The 18,019-nt window shown below is 50.2% G+C and overlaps 1 protein-coding gene across 4 annotated transcripts in view; it reads left to right on the plus strand.

Annotated features, from left to right (window-relative positions):
* Ptpa (protein phosphatase 2 phosphatase activator) overlaps nt 1–17,719 on the plus strand; it is a 31,205-nt gene extending 13,486 nt beyond the window's left edge. Inside the window, exons 5-11 of one of the 4 annotated variants that reach the window (XM_038337000.1) lie at nt 3,362–3,479; nt 5,299–5,398; nt 6,449–6,573; nt 7,933–8,033; nt 11,880–11,987; nt 16,993–17,107; nt 17,312–17,719. In XM_038337000.1, the coding sequence (XP_038192928.1) occupies nt 3,362–3,479; nt 5,299–5,398; nt 6,449–6,573; nt 7,933–8,033; nt 11,880–11,987; nt 16,993–17,107; nt 17,312–17,337 (693 nt within the window). In that variant the 3' untranslated portion in view covers nt 17,338–17,719. Of the gene's footprint in view, nt 1–3,361; nt 3,480–5,298; nt 5,399–6,448; nt 6,574–7,932; nt 8,034–11,879; nt 11,988–15,600; nt 16,940–16,992 lie in introns of those variants that run through there. The other 3 variants (XM_038337001.1, XM_038336999.1, XM_038337002.1) reach the window with 3 other exon arrangements.
* Nucleotides 17,720–18,019: the final 300 nt, after the last annotated feature.

Raw genomic sequence — 18,019 nt, forward strand, 5'->3', positions numbered from 1 at the left:
GCATGAGCACACACCCTGAATCTCAGTTTTTGGGTGGCAGAAGCTAGTGGATTCCTGTGAGTTTGAGGCCAGCCTGATCTCTATAACAAGTTTCAAGACAGCAGGGCTACATAATGAGACCCTATCTTAAAAAAAAAAAACAAAACAAACAATATGACTTTTAAAAAGTTCCAGTCTTTAAAAAACTCTTTACACCTAAAAGGTCCCAGCTCTCTTTAAAATCTGAGTCTTGGCCGGGCGGTGGTGGCGCACGCCTTTAATCCCAGCACTCGGGAGGCAGAGGCAGGCGGATCTCTGAGTTCGAGGCCAGCCTGGTCTACAAGAGCTAGCTCCAGGACAGGCTCTAGAAACTACAGGGAAACCCTGTCTCGAAAAAAAAAAAAAAAAAAAAAAAAAAATCTGAGTCTTAACTAGGCTCTTATAAAATAGAAAATAAGGGGGGGGGGGGGTGATCAAGGTATAGTTATGATCAAATCAAAGCAGAACCAAAATTCAATGGTATTAAAAAAAAATCCTCAGCTTCTCACATCTAGAATTCACACATGATCTTCTAGGCTCCAAAGGGCTTGGGCCAGCCTGTGTCTCCTGCTGTCATCTGCAGCACACATAGCTTGTCTTGTAGGCTCAGCTCTACTCCACTCTTTCCATGATCCTTGTGCCTTCAGTGTCCTGTGGTTTCTATTGCAATGGAGGCTGCACCATCACTAATGCCCCCACACCCAGCCTCTCTTCAGGGACTCTGACCTTGCCTCTTGCTGTCAAGCCCCAGCTTCTCTCCTCCATGACTCTTCATGCCTTCAAAATCAAACCACGTGGAGACTCTTACATGTTTCCCAGTTTAGCTTCCAGATGGAGATGTAGCCTTGCCCAGAGCAGCTTGTCTATACAGGTTATCTGGTGAAGTATTTTCCAGAAGACTTCTCCTTAATGGTGTTGATCTCGTATTAATCGCAGCCGATTTCTCAGCACCAGCTGACCAGAAACCATCACATGAGCAGCCTCTGTAGAATCTGCTTCTTTGTGAAACTTGACAAGCCAGGCCTCCATTTTCTGCATTTTTCTCAATACTCTGCCAAGCTCCCACAGAACAGCGCATTAATCTCTGAGGACTTGATATCTTTTCCGGCTGAGTGTGCCAAAACACAACCTTCCAACAGAACATGGTCAGATCCACTGATGCAGCATCATACTCCTGGTACCAGTTTTTGTTCTGTTACTTTGTTCGTGGTGTATATTGGCAGTAACAGAGAAGCAAACTGAAATAATCAGAAATTGTTTGAATCCAAAGCCAGAAGTCATTCACTTTTTTTGTTTGTTTTTGTTTTTTGAGACAGGGTTTCGCTGTAGCTTTGGAGCCTGTCCTGGAACTAGCTCTTGTTAGACCAGGCTGGCCTCGAACTCATAGAGATCTGCCTGCCTCTGCCTCCCAAGTGCTGGGGTTAAAGGCATGCGCCACATTGCCCAGCTCACTGTTTTGTTTTTATGAATCTCAGGTTGGCAACTCAAATTCAAGTTTTTAAAATCAAATATTTTCTTTAGCCGGAGAGATAGCTCAGCAGTTAAGAGCAAGTGCTACTTTTTGTTGTTGTTTGAGACAAGGTTTCTCCATGTAGCTTTGGAGCCTGTGCCGGCACTACCTAGTAGACCAGGCTGACCTGGAACTCAAAGAGATCCACCTGCCTCTGCTTCTCAAGTGCTGGTATTAAAGGTGTGCGCCACCACCGCCTGGCAAGCCATTATATTTCTATCAGAGAACACTGTGAAGCAAAAGACCCGCAGTTCCTAACATCTGAGCCTGGGTGTGTCAGTCAGGGCTCCTTGGTATTGTGTGGTATGATAGCATACATGACCGCACTCACAGTGCATAGGTGCATGTTGTATGCTCCGAACCAAGGCTGCAGTGACATGTGTTGCAGCAGAGGAGAGTATTGCTAAAAACACCTTGGACTCACAAATGCTACTGATTTTTAATTGATTTCTGATTATTGTTTATACTGTTGCCACCCTCACATTTAGCTACACCTATCCACAGTTTAAGGAGTTGTGTTCTCAGCTAGTCTGGGCTACAAACTCAGAGAAACAAACAAATAGAACTCGAGTCTAGTGTGCTGATGTGCAGACCTTGTATCCACTGAGTTGGGGGGGAGGTTAGAAATGCATTTTTGCTCTGTTCATATATGCAGAAGAAACACTCATAAGAGTCCAGGAAGGTCATAAGGCACTCCATACTGTGCCACCTGTGCTTTAGAAGACAGTGGAGAATGAGGTGACCTGAGACTCCTGTGCCACCTCTGGACTCTGGCGGTCTTGGTTTCTCAGAAGATACACGCAAAGTTCTAACTTAGAAGAAAGCTGACCAGGTTTACAGCCTGGTGAATCTTTGCTTTTTCTGTTACTGCTTTTTGAGACAGGGTTTCACTGTGTAGCTGTGGCTGTCCTGGAACTCGCTTTGTAGACCAAGCTGTCCTTGAATTCACAGAGATCTGCCTGCCTTTACCTCCCTAGTGCTGGAATTAAAAGCTTGTGCCACCACCGCCTGGCAAATCGTTGTAATGCACTCACCACCCAGTCAAGCTGTAGAAACATTTCAGCTTTCCAGGAAGGCCCTCTCAGACTGGAGAGAGTTGGTGTCCACCGACTCTCTGGACTGCTATCCATACATGGATTGTATTTGCATGTTCTTGAATTTCATGTTTTTGCAGCCTCCTTTCATTGATGATGTTATATGTAGGTCAGATCTGTCATGTTGTCACTTGTGGCTTATCTTTTTCTTTGTTGTGCACTAGTTTGCTGCAGAAGTGTGCACAGTTTTATTCATTCTGCTATTTAGGCACATTCTAGTTGATTTTTTGTTTTCTTTTGTTTTGTTTGTTTTCTGAGACAGGGTTTTTCTGTGTAGCCCTGGCTGTCCTGGAACTGGCTCTGTAGACCAGATTGGCCACGAACTCAGTGATCTACCTGCCTTTGCCTCCTGAGTGCTGGGATTAAAGGTGTGCACTACCACCGCCTGACTGCTAGTGGCATTTTTATGTTTTGGCTACCATAAACAATACTGTTAGGAACATTTCATGGGTCTGTCATGGCAGTCTTACTGTGCTGAGAATGGAACCAACAACTAGGGGCACAAAGACTTGATGTCCCATAATCTCTATGGGCCTTCGGTGAACTACCACATAGGAGACTTGATCTTTTGTCTTGCTCCCAGTGTCACTCCAGGTGTCTCCCTGTTATGTCCCCTCCCCATTTCTCTGGCTGGTCAGAACTGGGAAGCAGGCCAAGCTAACAGATGCTGCCCCTGGGTGCCTGCTCCTCAGATACTGCCTAATCTACTGCCACCACTGTATGTCTCTTATATTATCAGGAAGCAGAGAACTTGGTGGCCTCAGTGGTCCCCACCCACCTGGCGGCTGCTGTACCTGAAGTGGCAGTTTACTTGAAGGAGGCTGTGGGGAACTCCACACGCATTGACTATGGCACAGGTATCTGCTGCTGAGGGCGTTGAGTGACTGGGGGCCTTGCTGCTTTATGTTGCCTGGGCTGCTTTCTTTGTGTTCCGCACTCGTGCACCTCGTGTTCCCATGTCCCCGTGTCTGTCCAGGGGGTGGGGGCGGGCAGGAGGGCGCTGTTCTCAATTTTATTCCACCAGATGGCGCTACTGCCACAGGCATGGCACCTGCTGAGACTTGGTTTTGGTATTTGTGAAGCTGGCTTCTGATTAAGCTCTTCTTCATTCTAGTAGCGGTTTATTGAGCACTTACTCTAGGTAGCTGCCTGTAGAAGTCCACTCTCCCTGGCATCTCTTGTCTCTTGGCCCTTTTCTTTGTGCTGCCAGTTTTTGGTTCTGTTACCCATTTCAGCCGGACTGTTGTGGGTACTTTAGAGAAGTGTTCTCTAGGTCAGGGATGACCCCTACTGTGGTAAAGGCTACCTTTGTTCTTTCCCCTAAAGCCGGCATGTGAGAGCTATGTTGCCTCCCACTTGGGAAGGGAGTACCAGAGGGAGCCTAATTCCAGAGCAGGCCCTGGAGAACATTTCTCCGGAGCCAGAACCTGGGAGAACTATCCTTGGCTCACCCTGTTGCTGGGAATAGTTCTGAGACCCTGGATGTGGACAGTTTTAGTTAAGACCCACATAGGAGGAGGTGGAGATGGAGGCAGGCGGATCTCTGTGAGTTCGAGGCCAGCTTGGTCTACAGAGTGAGTTCCAGGACAGCCAGGGCTACACAGAGAATCCCTGTCTCAACCTCCGCTCCCCCCCCCCCCCCCCGCCAACAAACCCAACTAGGGAAAAAAAAATTCCCTGTTACAGGGTTTCTCTGTATAGTCCTGGCTGTCCTGCACCTCACTCATAGACCAGGCTAGGCTCAAATTCAAAGATCCACCTGACTCTGCCTCCCAAGTACTGGGACTGAAGGCGTGTGCCACCAGTGCTTGGCAAGGAAAAGATTTCTAGGGCAGTGGGTTCATTTGGAAATTTGTAGGTGAAAGTAACTGAGCATATGTGCTTCTAGATTCTGGCAGACTCTATAGAAATAGCCTGAAACAGCTGGCTTCACCTCCTTCCAGATTCTTATCACATAAGGAATAGGGCCAAGATCCAGCCAGTGCCTTTTACAGAACTAATTGTTGCTGGTGGGTGTGACAGGAGGGAAAAGAGGGTACCTTAGCCTTGTAATCTGTCCACATGTTCCCAGTGCTCATGGGACCCTGTCCAAGCTTCTTACCATGGCTATTCTGGTGAGAGGCTTTCCCTGTCCTCTGCTGAGGACACACTGCTTACTTGCCTTGGGCCTTTGCATGTGCTGTTGCTCCTGCCTGTTTCCTACTGTGCTTTTTCCCCAGCTATTTATTACCCATTCCTCTTTTATTTCGAACATTTCTTTAGGGGAAAACCTTGAACTCTGAAATCAGGGTTCCCCTGGGATGTGCCTCAGGTACCCACCTGACTCCCGCATAGCTAGACTCACAATAGTAACTGTATATTTAATGTCTGTGGTTTCTGACAGACCATGAGCTCTTTGAGGCAAGGATTCCTTTGTCACTGGCACCCAGCATGGACAGTGACTGCCCACATAGTAAGTGCTCAATAAGCATGGGTTGCTAAGGTGTCAAACCCATAAAGTAAGATGCAAGTGCCTGTGCAGAATTTTCACCAAGGCCCATCAGGACACGCACCAGTGCTTGTGACTGGTGAAAGGCCCAGGGCTTCGGGACAGGGAGGTGGCCTTCCTCCTCAACTGGGCTGGATGATGGAGACTTCTACTGCAAGATGTCAGCTTGAGCTGTGTTTCTTCTCCAGGGCATGAGGCTGCCTTTGCTGCTTTCCTCTGTTGTCTCTGCAAGATCGGGGTGCTCCGGGTGGACGACCAAGTGGCTATTGTCTTCAAGGTGTTTGATAGGTGAGAGTTGACTTGACAGGAAGAGATAGTGTTCCCCATACCTGGTGCTCACCATGCAGAAGCACTGTTCTGAGGCGGCTCCCTGTGATGTAGCAGCTGCCTCTCTCTCATAGAAGCGGAATCAGACAGGTCTCTGCTGAGGTCACAGTCCACCAAAGGTAGGAGGCAGATTCTTCTGGGCAGCACAAGTGTCCAGTGTAGTTGGAATTTTCTCTAGGTCACCAACCAGCTCCCAAATACAGACACGGAGACTTAGCTTATTATGAGTGCTTGTCCTTAACCTAGGCTTGTCCCACTAGCTCTTTAACTTAATTTAACCTATTTCTAGTCATCTATGTTTTACCTTGGGGCTTTTTGTCTTTCATTCTGTATGTCCTACTTTCCTGCTTCTTCCATGTCTTGCTGGCCTCTGGCATCTCCTTTTCTTTCTTATTGAGCCTAAATTTCTCCTCCCATTTAACTCTCCCTGCCGCAAAGTCCCACCTATATTTCCTTCCTCACTATTGGCCATTCAGCTTTTTATTAGACCAACCAGGTACCTTAGGCAGGCAAGGTAAGACAGCAACACTTCTTTACATTGTTAAATAAATATTGCACAACACAAACAAATGCAACATCTCTTTACATAGTTAAACAAATGCAGTACATCTTTGCATAGCTAAACAAATATTCCACACCAGTGCCGAGGCCTGCTCTGAGCTGCAGCCGTCCCAGGGGCATACTGGTGTGCCGGTGTTGAGGCAAAGTATAGCTGTGCAAGTTACCCAGAAACACAGCTTCTGATATCTGATTTCTTGGATTTCACTGACTTTCCAGTGGTGCCTGAGGCTAGAGAAAAGGATTTCTGCCTCAGGTCTTGCAAGTTTCCAGGGCTGATGACACTAAGCCTGGTTTGTGGGTCTTTTGTCTTTCCCTGACAGAAGTATGAGGGGAAAGAAAAAGCTCTGTTGACTCTTCCCACCTCATCATTGTCCCTACCCTTCCTGTGCTGAAGCGCACCATGTCTTACCTGTCTCTCTTTTCTCCCTGCTCCCCCTCACCCCGGCACAGGTACCTTGAGGTTATGCGGAAGTTGCAGAAGACGTACAGGATGGAACCTGCAGGCAGCCAGGGTGTGTGGGGTCTGGATGACTTCCAGTTCCTGCCCTTCATCTGGGGCAGTTCACAGCTCATAGGTACTAGTGGATGGTCATGTCTCTCTACCTTGAACCCCAAGTCCTTCCTTTTTCCTTCCTCCTGCCCAGTGCACACAATGACAGCTTGTAGAGTAGGACATTAGACCTGCTATTGATGGATGCTGATTGCTGTTGACTTAGTGCTTTTAGCCAGTGTGACCAGCTGGAGGATATGAAGGTGGAGTGCCACCAAAATCATAGATAGTGACATGGACTGAAGCAGGGCATGTGCCTGGTGCATAATGGACTGGTGTGAATGCATGTATCCCCTGCAACAGCTGTGGAGTTTAAGTTGAAAATTAGGGCCACTTTTGATTTGGCAATCATCCATCTCATCCACTGTTGTTATGGAACTCTATGCAATGGGCATATGGGAAGTTGCTGCCAAATGCTGTTTCCTGTGTGCTTCCCAAGTCTGCTCTGCCATGCTCCTCACTTTGAAGTGATTATCCAGGCATGTCAGCATCTTGGGATCCACCATTGGGTAGAGTTAGTGATCATCTTTAGTTTTATGGAGAATGAGTTGCCACTAATCAGTACTCACAAATGCCTAATGCCTGAGAACTTGCCATTTTAGATACCTCTACCACAGTCTTCTCAGGGATGCCAGGAAGATTTAAGGGCAGGCTCCATACCTAGTGTAGTGTCAGCATCTGGCAGGGTAGAGGGGCATGCTATTCTAGTCTTGTTATGTAGATGTGGAGCATAGAAGGCTGGAGTCATCCATCTAAGGTCTCACTGCTATGTGCTGAGTTGAGTTTGGTTTGCTAGGACACATTCCTGCATCACCTGGTATAGCTGCATGGTTTCATTGCATGAGTACTGTAGTGTGTGCTTCTTACACCATGGTGTCTTCTTGACACAGTGAGTGTGTACTGTTAACTCCACTGTGGACACTTTTTTTTTCCTGGCTAGCCAAGAACTCGCCTGTCTCTGAGTGCTGGGACTAAAGGTGTATACTACCATACCCAGCTGAGGTAACTTTTAAGGGAGATGTGCATGCTAATGGTGCTTAAAAAGCAGAGGCCGGTACTGACAAACTAGGAACAGAATTGTCATGGTTAAGTGGGTACACAGCACTCAACTCAGCTGTGTCTATCACCTCTGCTGATTGGTAACACAGCAGGTTTGTGTGCACCAGTGTGACCACAGGTACGTGCATGGTGGCTGGCTGTGTGCAGTGGGCACTTCACTAGGTGGCAGGGATTTCTGAGTGCCACCACTGGGCTCATGTTAAGATCTTTATGTACTAGGCAAGCACTCCACCACAGCTCTGCCCCAGCACACCATCACAGGGGTTGTAGATCTGTGATGGGCACCTAGTGCTCAGGCTCAATCAGAGGCCTCTGCTCTCCTCAGACCACCCCCACCTGGAGCCCAGACATTTTGTGGATGAGAAGGCGGTGAGTGAGAACCACAAGGACTACATGTTCCTCCAGTGCATCCTGTTCATCACCGAGGTGAGAGCCACAGCAGACTCTGTTAGCCTGTCTCGGCTACCAGGGCCTGCTTGCCCAGCTGCCAGCCTTCTCCCAGACCCTGGAGGACTCTTTCATTGTTTGGTTTGAGTTAGAGCTGCACTCTGCTGCCCAAGCTGGTCTTAAAATTCACAACAGTCTTCCTGCCTCGACCTACTGACTGCTGAGGATTACAAAATAAATAGCGCACTCGGTTCCCACAGGGCTCATGAGCTGATGGATTAAAGTTGTAGGTATTAGCTAGATTTGGTGACCTGCAGCAGGCCTGAAAGGATGGCAGGCATCATCCATCAGTCCACCAACGAGTCTGTAGAGCCATGTGCTGTGGACTCCGGCTGGAATCCCTAGAGGAGCTGGAGTGATGGGAGTAGTTAGCTGTATTTGTCTGTGCTTCAGCAGTGTGCTAGGGGTGACAGTCCCTGGGCCACGTAACACCTGGCAGATTCCGTAACTGGAAGGAAGCCCTTGTCTCACTAATGCAGAATTCCCTATGGTGTGATGCTGGAACATTCCCCAAGGTGGCCCTGGGACCTTGAACATTCACAGCCTTGGGTCCATGCCAGCTTTCTTGCTCAGGTTACCCATAGTGTCAGGCCTTGCTTCTTGGAGTTGTTGGAACTTTTCATTCTTCCACCTATATCTGTAAACTCTCATCCTAAATTTACAAAGTCCTGTCTTCCTTCTCTTCCTGTGGCCACCTGCTGTCTGCTCTGTGGAAGTACACACAACAACTCCTGTCCATGGATGCTACTCTTGGCTTCCTGGTCCTAGCCTCTGAGTAGGGAAGAGCCTGATTAGCAGTCTCGACTCTTTAAGTTTCTTCCGGTCAGCATTCGCCTCAGGCTTCTGCCAAGCTCCAGGGGCCAGAGGGGAATGACACATTTTTTCCAAGTCAGCAAATGGAGCCTGGAGTGACGGCTGAATGGCCATTACTTGGTTCTTGGAGATGTGCTGCCTTCAGCAGAGTGGCAGGCTCAAGGTCAGGAGGACTTGGGGGCAGCCTAGCTCACTGCCTTGAAAACCAGCTTTGCAGGACTCCTTAAGAGTGGAGTGTAGGGCTGGGGAGCTCTAGGATGAGGTGAAAGAACTAGATGGGGAAAAACCACACATTCTGCAGAGCTTACTGCTTGTGTCCAAAAGCCTAAGCTGTTCTGCTTCCCTTGGCGGCCTACCAAGCCCCTTGCGTCCTTGTCAATAATTCTAACAAGGAGACTAGCCAGGGTGGGCTTTGGGGACTGGGAATTGATCCCATGCTAAGACTTAGCATGTTTGTTTCTGCTGGTATAAAACCTCAAAAGCTTTCCCAAAGTTTGGAACAGAGGACGCTGTTGAGGACGCTGTAAAAGGTAGCCCAAAGTAACCACGAGGTGGCGCTAAAAGTGCATTGAACTCGGGTGGCTTCAGGAACAGAGGTAGAAAGCGGGAGGGGAAGCTCTTTGGCTGTTGTGCACCTTCTCTGCAAGGCTTGGTTTTCTCTTGGTTCGAGGCTCTCGGGTCAGGCTCTGGTTGGTTGCTAGGCACTGTGGTAGCCAAGGGCCCTTTTGCCTTTGCTAGGTTGTCTGGTTGCTGTTGCAGCACCCTGCTCTTCACAGATATTACCCCGCCTGCCCCGTGCACTTGAGAGGAGTGCACAGCAGTGTGATCAGTGAGGGAGTGAGTGGCTTGGTTAGGACCACCAGACCTTGGGGTACGGCATCCTGGAAGTCTAGGAGGTGTTTAGGGCTCTGTTGCCTCTGTAGATCTGAAATCTCTGGTCAAATAAACGTAAGGAAGTTGGGAAGGAAACCATTTCTCTTTGCTGGGCCTGCTTTGATAGCTCTGGGCATGGCGGCGACGGAAGCCCACCTTGCAGGGCTCATACTGCTTCAGGAAATGAAGCCCTGGCGCCTTTAAGAGTCCAGGGCAGGCAGGAAAAGAATTTCAGTTTCAATCTGGCTTCTAAATTTGGAGTTTTGGGAAGGGAGGGATCAGATTTCAGCTGGAAGGGAAGGAGCTGACAGGAAGGCGCTGTGCTGAGCCTCCCCCACCCCGCCCATCCCCCTCAGTTACTGACAGAGGAACCATTTACAAAAGGCCGATTCTCTGGGGAGTGGAGAGGCAGGAACGCAGCGTCTGTGAGTAATTTCCTGCTCAATATGGCTGCTCTGACTCACACGATTCCCCGGGGGTCACTGCGGGACTGCAGTTGCTTGCTTGTTCTCGCTCTTTCTCTTCTCCCTTTGTGGCTAGAATGAGCTTTTTTTTTTGTCTTCTCACCCCCGACTCCTTTTTTCCCCTCGTCCGTTTTTTTCTTTCTCTTGAGTTGCAGAGCCTCCTTCTGAAGGACTTGTGAGACCTGAGGCACTCACTGAATTCCTGGGGGTGGGGTGCCTCTCTAGAGATGTGCTGGGCCTCACAACTCTTGCAGCCTGGTAGACATCCTTTTCTGAATGTCCCTTGCTAGTGAGCGGGGCTGGTCCCCCAGGCCCAATATCCCTCTGTCTTTCTTGCCCCAGAGCCCTGGCTGAGCAGGCCCTTGAGCACCTGCTGTGAGACTTGGCAGTTGGCACCTGGTCCACAGCTCCCCCAGTCTGATGTCTCTGGCTTGCAGGTGTGCAAGATGAGGGTGGAGGACTGGAGAGACCGAAGGGGGAGTCTTTGCTGGAGAGTTGGGGTAAATCTCAGGAATTGGGGCCTTGTAAACATTGTTCCTGGTCAAGGAGACTCCACAAATGCCTGGCAGAGAGTAGGGCTGGCTGGTGACCTCACCACTGGGGAGGGACCATTGAGACAGGCTCTCACTGGGGACTTTTGCCAGGGGAGGGAGAAATGGAGAAAATGGCAGTGTTTCTAATTTAAATCTAGAAGTTGCTCTTACTGAGGTAGAGACCTGGGGGAGTGGACCAGCACTAAAGTAGCCTGTGATGTCACATTACAAAGAATGTTTGGACTACCCTATACCTCACCCCCCTTCCATGTGGAGCCTCTTCTGGAACCTTCCACTCACTAAAGTCCAGGTCTCTGCTTCTTGCTAAACTTAGTCACTTTGCTTTTAGTCACTTAGAGTCTTTCTCTGTAGCCTGGGGCTGGATGCTGAGCCCTGTTCCCAACAAAAATGCTGCCTGTAAACTGGGCAGTCAGTGAGGAGGGCATGCTGAGCTACATGGTTAATAAATACAAGTGTACTGGCCTTGCACGCTCAGTGGCAGACTCCACTCAGGACACAGGCTTCCCTTTCCTGGTGCTGCGGATCTGATGTCACAGGAACTGCTCTGGACTGGCTGCAGTGCTTCTCTGCCTTCCTGGGGGCAGGTTCTTGAACAAGAAGGACCTCAGTGATGTACTCCCGTGTTCCTGCTGACCTTGTCGCTCTGCTTCTGTCTGCCCTCCTCTTGACCTGTGCTGCTCTGGAGCTGTAGCCTTCTTCCTGTCTACTGTGTAGAGCCTCTCAGCAGGGCCCTCCACAGCCCTTTTCCCACCCTCTGAGGTCTGCCTGGCAGGTACAGATCAGGCACTGTACAGTGTGGGGAAGGGAGCCTGGCTGCTGTCTGAATGGAAACACATCTTACTCTCCCAGGGTGGAGATTTTGTCTTCCTAGGGTTGCTAAACTTGATAGGTATTGGGAATGGAGCCTCAGTTTTACAGTCTGAGGGAAAGAAAGGTAAGTGAAGGATGTGGGCAAGAGAGGTTCCATTTTTTTCAGCAGTTACAGGCCAAGCCTCCTTCCCTTATCAGTGTACCTGCTCCCCCCACCCTATCTCATGTATGTCCTTGCTGCAGGAGAGTAGGGGCAGACCCCCAGGCGGCCTCTGCTTTCTGCTTCTCTAGTCTTGGACTTTCTTTTCCAGATGAAGACCGGCCCCTTTGCAGAGCACTCCAACCAGCTGTGGAACATCAGTGCTGTCCCCTCATGGTCCAAAGTGAACCAGGGCCTCATCCGCATGTATAAGGCAGAGGTGAGTGGGGTCCGGCCAGCATGCCTGCCCCTGCTGTCGCTTAGTCCTGGGATGAGTTCAGGACTGCTAGTTCTCTCTGAAACTTGGGGACCTCCATACCTAATGGGCAGTCACAAGGCACTGAGCAGAGACCTGCCTCAGCCTTGCATAGGATAGGGATTGAAATGGCCCCTGCTGCTAGGGAAGTTGGGGACTCTCTTTCTACCTGTCAAATGGCCCGAAGCCCCTCAAAGCTCTGGTAACCTGAGTATCTCTCCCAAAGTGACTTAGGTTGGGTGTGATCCTAGAGCTACCCAAAGCAAGCTATCCTACTATAGGAGGTAACTGGGAAGAGATAGGGTCGGGTAGTCATTGGTATTCTCTAGTGGGAAGGATTTAGGTGTTTCCCCCTGCTCTCTGCTCACAAATCTGCTGGAACACTTTCCCTGCTGAAAGGTGCCTGCCCTTCCTAGCCTCCCACACTCTCCTCCACAGAAAGGCAGAGAGGACACCTTCTACCTGTCTCCAGTGGCTCCTCCCACAGCTCAAGCATTCTAATCATTGGAAATACTTGTCTTGTGCAACCCCTCTCCCCCTCCCACTCTCTAACAGCCTCAGGTATTGTCCTGCAGCTGCCCATCTCTGATTCTTGACATCATCCCTTCTCTTCTGTAAATTCAGCTAATTGAATTCAGAGCTCACCCCATCCATCAGAGACAGGACAACGGGGAAGGGTCTAGAGGCTGGCCAGATTTGGTAGTGTAAGTGTTTCCCACTGGCCTGACACCCTTGGATTGGTCCTGAAGGGGTTAATAGAACATGGTCTGAGCTGGGCCGTGGTGGCACACACCTTTAGTCCCAGCACTCGGGAGTCAGAGGCAGACGGATCTCTGTGAGTTTGAGGCCAGCCTGTTCTATAGAGCTAGTTCCAGGACAAGTTCCAAAGCTACAGAGAAACCGTGTCTCGAAAAAACAAACAACAATAACAGCAACAACAAAAGAGTGTTAGAACCTGGTTAGAACAAGGTCTGACCAGGTCTGGGCCTAGGCAGCTTTCTTCTGTTCTTCCTTCTTTGACCCTCTTTCTTTAGACGTCACATCCTATGTTTAGGCTTCAGCCCACATGCCTCTCATCTGGGAGATCATTCCTGGAGCTGCCCAGACTTCTTCCTGCTCAGCATGCCAGCTCCAGCACTGGGCACTACCCTTTGTCCTGTCTCCTCAACCTTACTTCTCTGATTCCCAGTAGGAAATACAGAAAAGACAGCTCTGCTGGTCACTCCACTGCTGGGGAAGTGTCAGCGTGGAGGGTGTGTATAGCTTCCCTCATATCAAAGACAGAACTCCAGCTGCCTCCTTGCTTAGAATCCCAAATGCTGGCTTTGTGTATCTTCAGACCTGTCTTAATTCAGCTCCCAAGGGGAGGGCCAGCAACCAGGCAGATCTGCAAGCTCAGGAAGGAGCAGATAGAAACAAGATGAGGGCAGGACAACAGGCTTTGGTGGCCTTGACCCAAGCTTTAAGTCCGAAGGGGCTGCTAGGCGTCTGTAGTTGTTAATGAAAGGTCAGTGGGACTGAAGACTGGATGTTTCACCTGGTATACGTGGCAAGTGGGAGCTGGCTCCTGCCCTGGCTCAGGCCCCTATGCCAAGACTGGATTTGTAGTAATTCACAGCTTGCTGACAGCAATGAAGACCTCAAGGCTTTGTAGGACCCACTTCTTTTTGGTGATTTGGGTTTTTTTTTTTTTTGGGGGGGGGGGGAGCAGGGATCAAGACAGGGTTTCTCTGTGTAGCCCTGGGTGCCCTAGAACACGCTCTTTAGACCAGGCTGTCCTCAAACTCAGACATTCTCCTACTTCTGCCTCCCAGTTCTGGGATTAAAGGTGTGTGCCACAACTGCCCCAGAGTACCCAGTTCTTTTTTGTTTTTGTTTTTTGGTTTTCTGAGACAGGGTTTCTCTGTGTAACAGTTCTGACTGTCCTAGAACTCACTCTGTAGACCAGGCTGACATTGAACTCACTGAGATCCGCCTGCCTCTGCCTCCCCAGTGCTAGGATTAAAGATGTGCACCACCAGTTCTTATTGGTGCTTTTATCTCTGGTCCCTGAGAATGGGGGCTGTAAGCCCCTGCCCAGAGGGCCCAGGAAAGGACCTACTTTTCAGAGGCTTACTAGACTTGAAGTACAAGGCTGTGGCTCCCTGAGCTGCCAACAGAGGCCTGCTCAGACCTGGCATTAGACAGTTAGTTGCCTGAAGTGGTTATTTTCTTTTTTCTTTTAAGAGAGGTATTGGGCTTTCTGGGCCTTGTGTGCTGGTGGTTTTTCTGTCCTGAAGGCTGCCACTGTACCTGGAGAGTCCTACCTCTTCTTGAATCACAGACCACCCAGCTTGGACTCCTGGGGTCAGGAGGTGGCAGACTTCAGCAGCCCAGGCACAGTAGTTGGCAGTGTTGCTGGAAGAAAGGCCTTCTTTAGATGCTTCTCCTGCCCTTGGTTCTTGTACTTCCTCTAGCCTTGCAGCTTCTTTCCAGCTCAGGTTCCGCAGTCCTCTGGACAGAAGGGGACTATTTCTGCCCTTCCCCCACTTGCCTTTCTGGCTTCTCTTCTTTGAGAGCTTGAGGCAGGTTGACCTTTGACCCTTTCTGGAATTCCAGGCCCTGAAGGGGGGGTGACTTCTAAACTCCCACCACTTCCTGATGACTTAAGCACCATGGCAGCTGCCTTGCCTCAGGCCTGGACATGTTGCTCCTCCCCCAGGGACAGGCTGCACTTCCCCTCTCCCCACTGTCTTGGCTCAGGCCTGACTCCATATTGGAGTTCAGTCTCTGTCCTACTTGTCCTATATGTGCCCCTTTCAGTTCTGAAGCTGCTTTCTGGGATAAGGGAAGGTGAGCCAATCAGGTTACTCCTTTGACCACAGACAGAAGCCCTTACCTCCTTTGAGTCTTTAAGTCTTATTCTCCAACAACCTAGAGGTCCTTAGTGCACTGAGGGTTGTTTCTGAGGCCAAAGTGTAGATCTACCAGCCTGGTAGATACAGCTGGGGCTACTGTGACAGCCTGTGGCAGGCTAGGGATGTAGGGGTATAAGCCTGGGGTCAGGCTGCCCGTGGGTCTTCACTTCTTCTTACCACAAGTCTGAACTGGGCTCAGGGATTCCCCATCCTTTTGCCTACCATCAGTGCATTTGCCCTGACCTCCACAGAGGCTGCTGCCAAGGTCTCATTCTAAGAGTGAAGATGTCTTTTCAAGCCAGACACCCAAAGACTACAGAAAACAGGCTCTAACCTCCTCAGCTGTGCTCAGATGACCCCACACCTCTAAGGGCCAGGACTGGGATGGGGGTTGTGGGAGGATCTTTTCTATTTCTTATGGCAAGCTTCCCCTCTGGGCCACTCATATGCCTGTCTTGACTTCTGCTGTGTATATCTTTGGAGGGGAAGAATAAGGACAGGATGAAAAAGTATCATCCTTCTGTGTATAGGCCAGGGGCTGCTCTGACTAGGTGGCTTCTTGAGCATTAATGGATACCCCATAGAAGTGGCTTTAGTTTGAGCCTTCATGTTTGTGTGGGTCCCTGGGGATGCAAGAGACCAGCCAGGCCTCACCTCCTGGTCTCCCCCTCCTTTCTCAGTGCCTGGAGAAGTTCCCTGTGATCCAACACTTCAAGTTCGGGAGCCTGCTGCCCATCCATCCTGTCACATCAGGCTAGGAGAGGCTGAGCCACCAGAGCCACCCTGGCCAGTTCTCCTGTGCCCTCTGACCCGGCACCCCTCCCACCCACCTTCTGTTCATTCTGTTTGATGAGAGGCTGTTTACTGAGATGGGTGCTGAACAGGGCCTGAGTTGGAGGAATTGACCAAAGTGTGGCCAGTCTTTGACTGTTCGTCTGGTGGGCAAGCAAGAGCCCACCCCTGTCCTTCCTGCTTCCTTTCTCTCCGCCCAGTCCAATGTGGAGACAAGGGCATCCTGCTCTTCCCATTGCTTTCCCTTCCCATGACGAGACTCCTCGTTGAGAGAGGGGACACTGTGCCTTCGGGGGCTGGCTGGTCAGCTTCCCGAGCTGTGTTCCACTGGGTATATGCTGTGGGGCTGAAGGGTGAGGCTGTCAGCAGCTGTGGGGAGGCTTGGGACTGGGGAGATGGTGGGTAGAGGGGCTATGAGTGATGAGGATGGCTTTCTCAAGGTAGCCTTCTAGGCCCTGAGGTTACCTATGCCCATCCTCATTCTGGCTTTTGTTCCCTGGGTGTCATGACTATTAGTAACATCCCCCTTCCTGGGGGTAGCTTAGCTATGGAAGCTGCTCCAGGCTCCTGGGAAAGCCTGTTGATTGGGTGAGGCCTCTTTCCAGAACTGTCTCTGTCAGGGAGAGAATGGTAGAGACTCAGGGAGACTAGGGCTGCTGTGTTTGTGAGAATCTGGCCTCCTCCAGTCACTCTTTAGGCCTGATCAGTTTTGCTACCTCCTTCCTGCTTTGAGTGATCTTGAGCTTCACCTGAGGCCCTTGCTTGCTGCTCTGCTTGCTTGGGTAGGTCTGTGGCTGGCGTGAGATGGCAGGGGAGGCAGCAGCCCTCTCTTTCTCCCTCTCCCCTTATGAGAAGAGGCAAGCAGTGCCCTGGATAGGGACTGCAGAAGGGACCTAGTCACAGTCACCAGTTTCTCCCAGCGCTGTGTCTGAACTGGTACCTGTAGGCTTCCCTGCCATACTCACCCTCTTCTGCACTGCCCATCCCGTGTCTGTGTCCATAGACTCCTTGGGGAGTGGACACTGAGGAGCACAACCCAGGGGCTTGGCCAGGCTTAGTGATGATCTGAACAGAGCTGGGGCTCAAGTCATCAGTGTCACAGGCAGTGTCCCAGGAAAGGCCCAGTGCCAGCCTCCCTTCCAGGGCCAGGCCATCGCCTTCCTGGCTCCCTCCCCTAGTCCTGCGCCTCCCTTGCTGTTTGGATTAAAGCCTCTGTTTTACACCTGTCCCCCGTGTGAGACATCTTTTCCTGACATGTCTGAGTGACTGTTCCCTAGCAGGTCTCCTCCCCATCGGCTGACTTTCTGAGAATGGAATGTGTGACAGAGATTCAAGCAGACAGGAGGGTTCAAATCCCAGCTATCCCTCTGCTCGCTCCCAATGACAAGGTTGTAGGTAGGTCTCTGAGCTGCTCTGAACCCCAACCCCTTCATCTAGAAGATGGGTGCAATCACACGTGGCTCTGGTGTGCCCAAGATGTGGCCTGGCACATAACACATGCTGTGCTGTCATTGTAGCAGTGTGTGTGCGCCTCCTGCAGCTGCTCTGGACTCCTGCCAGCCCTACCCGTAGTTCTTAGTTAGCCCTCTTTCTCCTGAGCTCACCTTCCGATCCATTGGTGCTAAGGCCGAGTACCGCCATGCTCTCCCGAGATTGCCTGTCCTGAGAATAAGCCTTTCTGCTGGCCCCGGAGGCTTTGCACAGAGGCAGGAAGAGGAGCCTCAACCCAGTGCCTTTGCTCTTCCTCTGGACACCCTTGGTTGCCCAAAGCCTTGTTGTGGAGTCCAGCACACTGGAGTTCAAACTGGAGGCCAACTGTTTACAATGGAGGAAATCCGTGATGCTTGACTTCGCCTCTCGGAACTTCAGTTTCTTGGTCCAAAAAACAGGTATAATAATGCATCGTGGTCTAGAGCAGTGGTGCTCAACCTTCCTAATGATGTTGCCCTTTAATAGAGTTCATGTTGTGGTGACCCTATCATAAAATTATAACTAATTTTACTGTTATGAATTATAATATAATACCTGTGTTTTCTGATGGTCTTAAGTGACCCCTGTGAAAGGGTTATCCAGCCCCAAAAGTGTTGCGACCCACAGGTTAAGAACCACTGGTCTAATAGCTTATTTGTTTCCCAGGCAATGGCTGTGTATTTGTGACCACAGCATACCAGAAAAGAACAGCATTAGTTAGTGGATTGTAATTAAGAAATTAATGGGGGATGATAATGCTTTTTGTTACACACAAGCATGTCCAGCTGTGCACTGGGTTAGGGTTTCTGTTGTGAAGAGGCACCATGACCAGGACAG

Source organism: Arvicola amphibius, chromosome 7 (genome assembly GCF_903992535.2).
Source record: "Arvicola amphibius chromosome 7, mArvAmp1.2, whole genome shotgun sequence".
Taxonomy (NCBI): Eukaryota; Metazoa; Chordata; class Mammalia; order Rodentia; family Cricetidae; genus Arvicola; species Arvicola amphibius.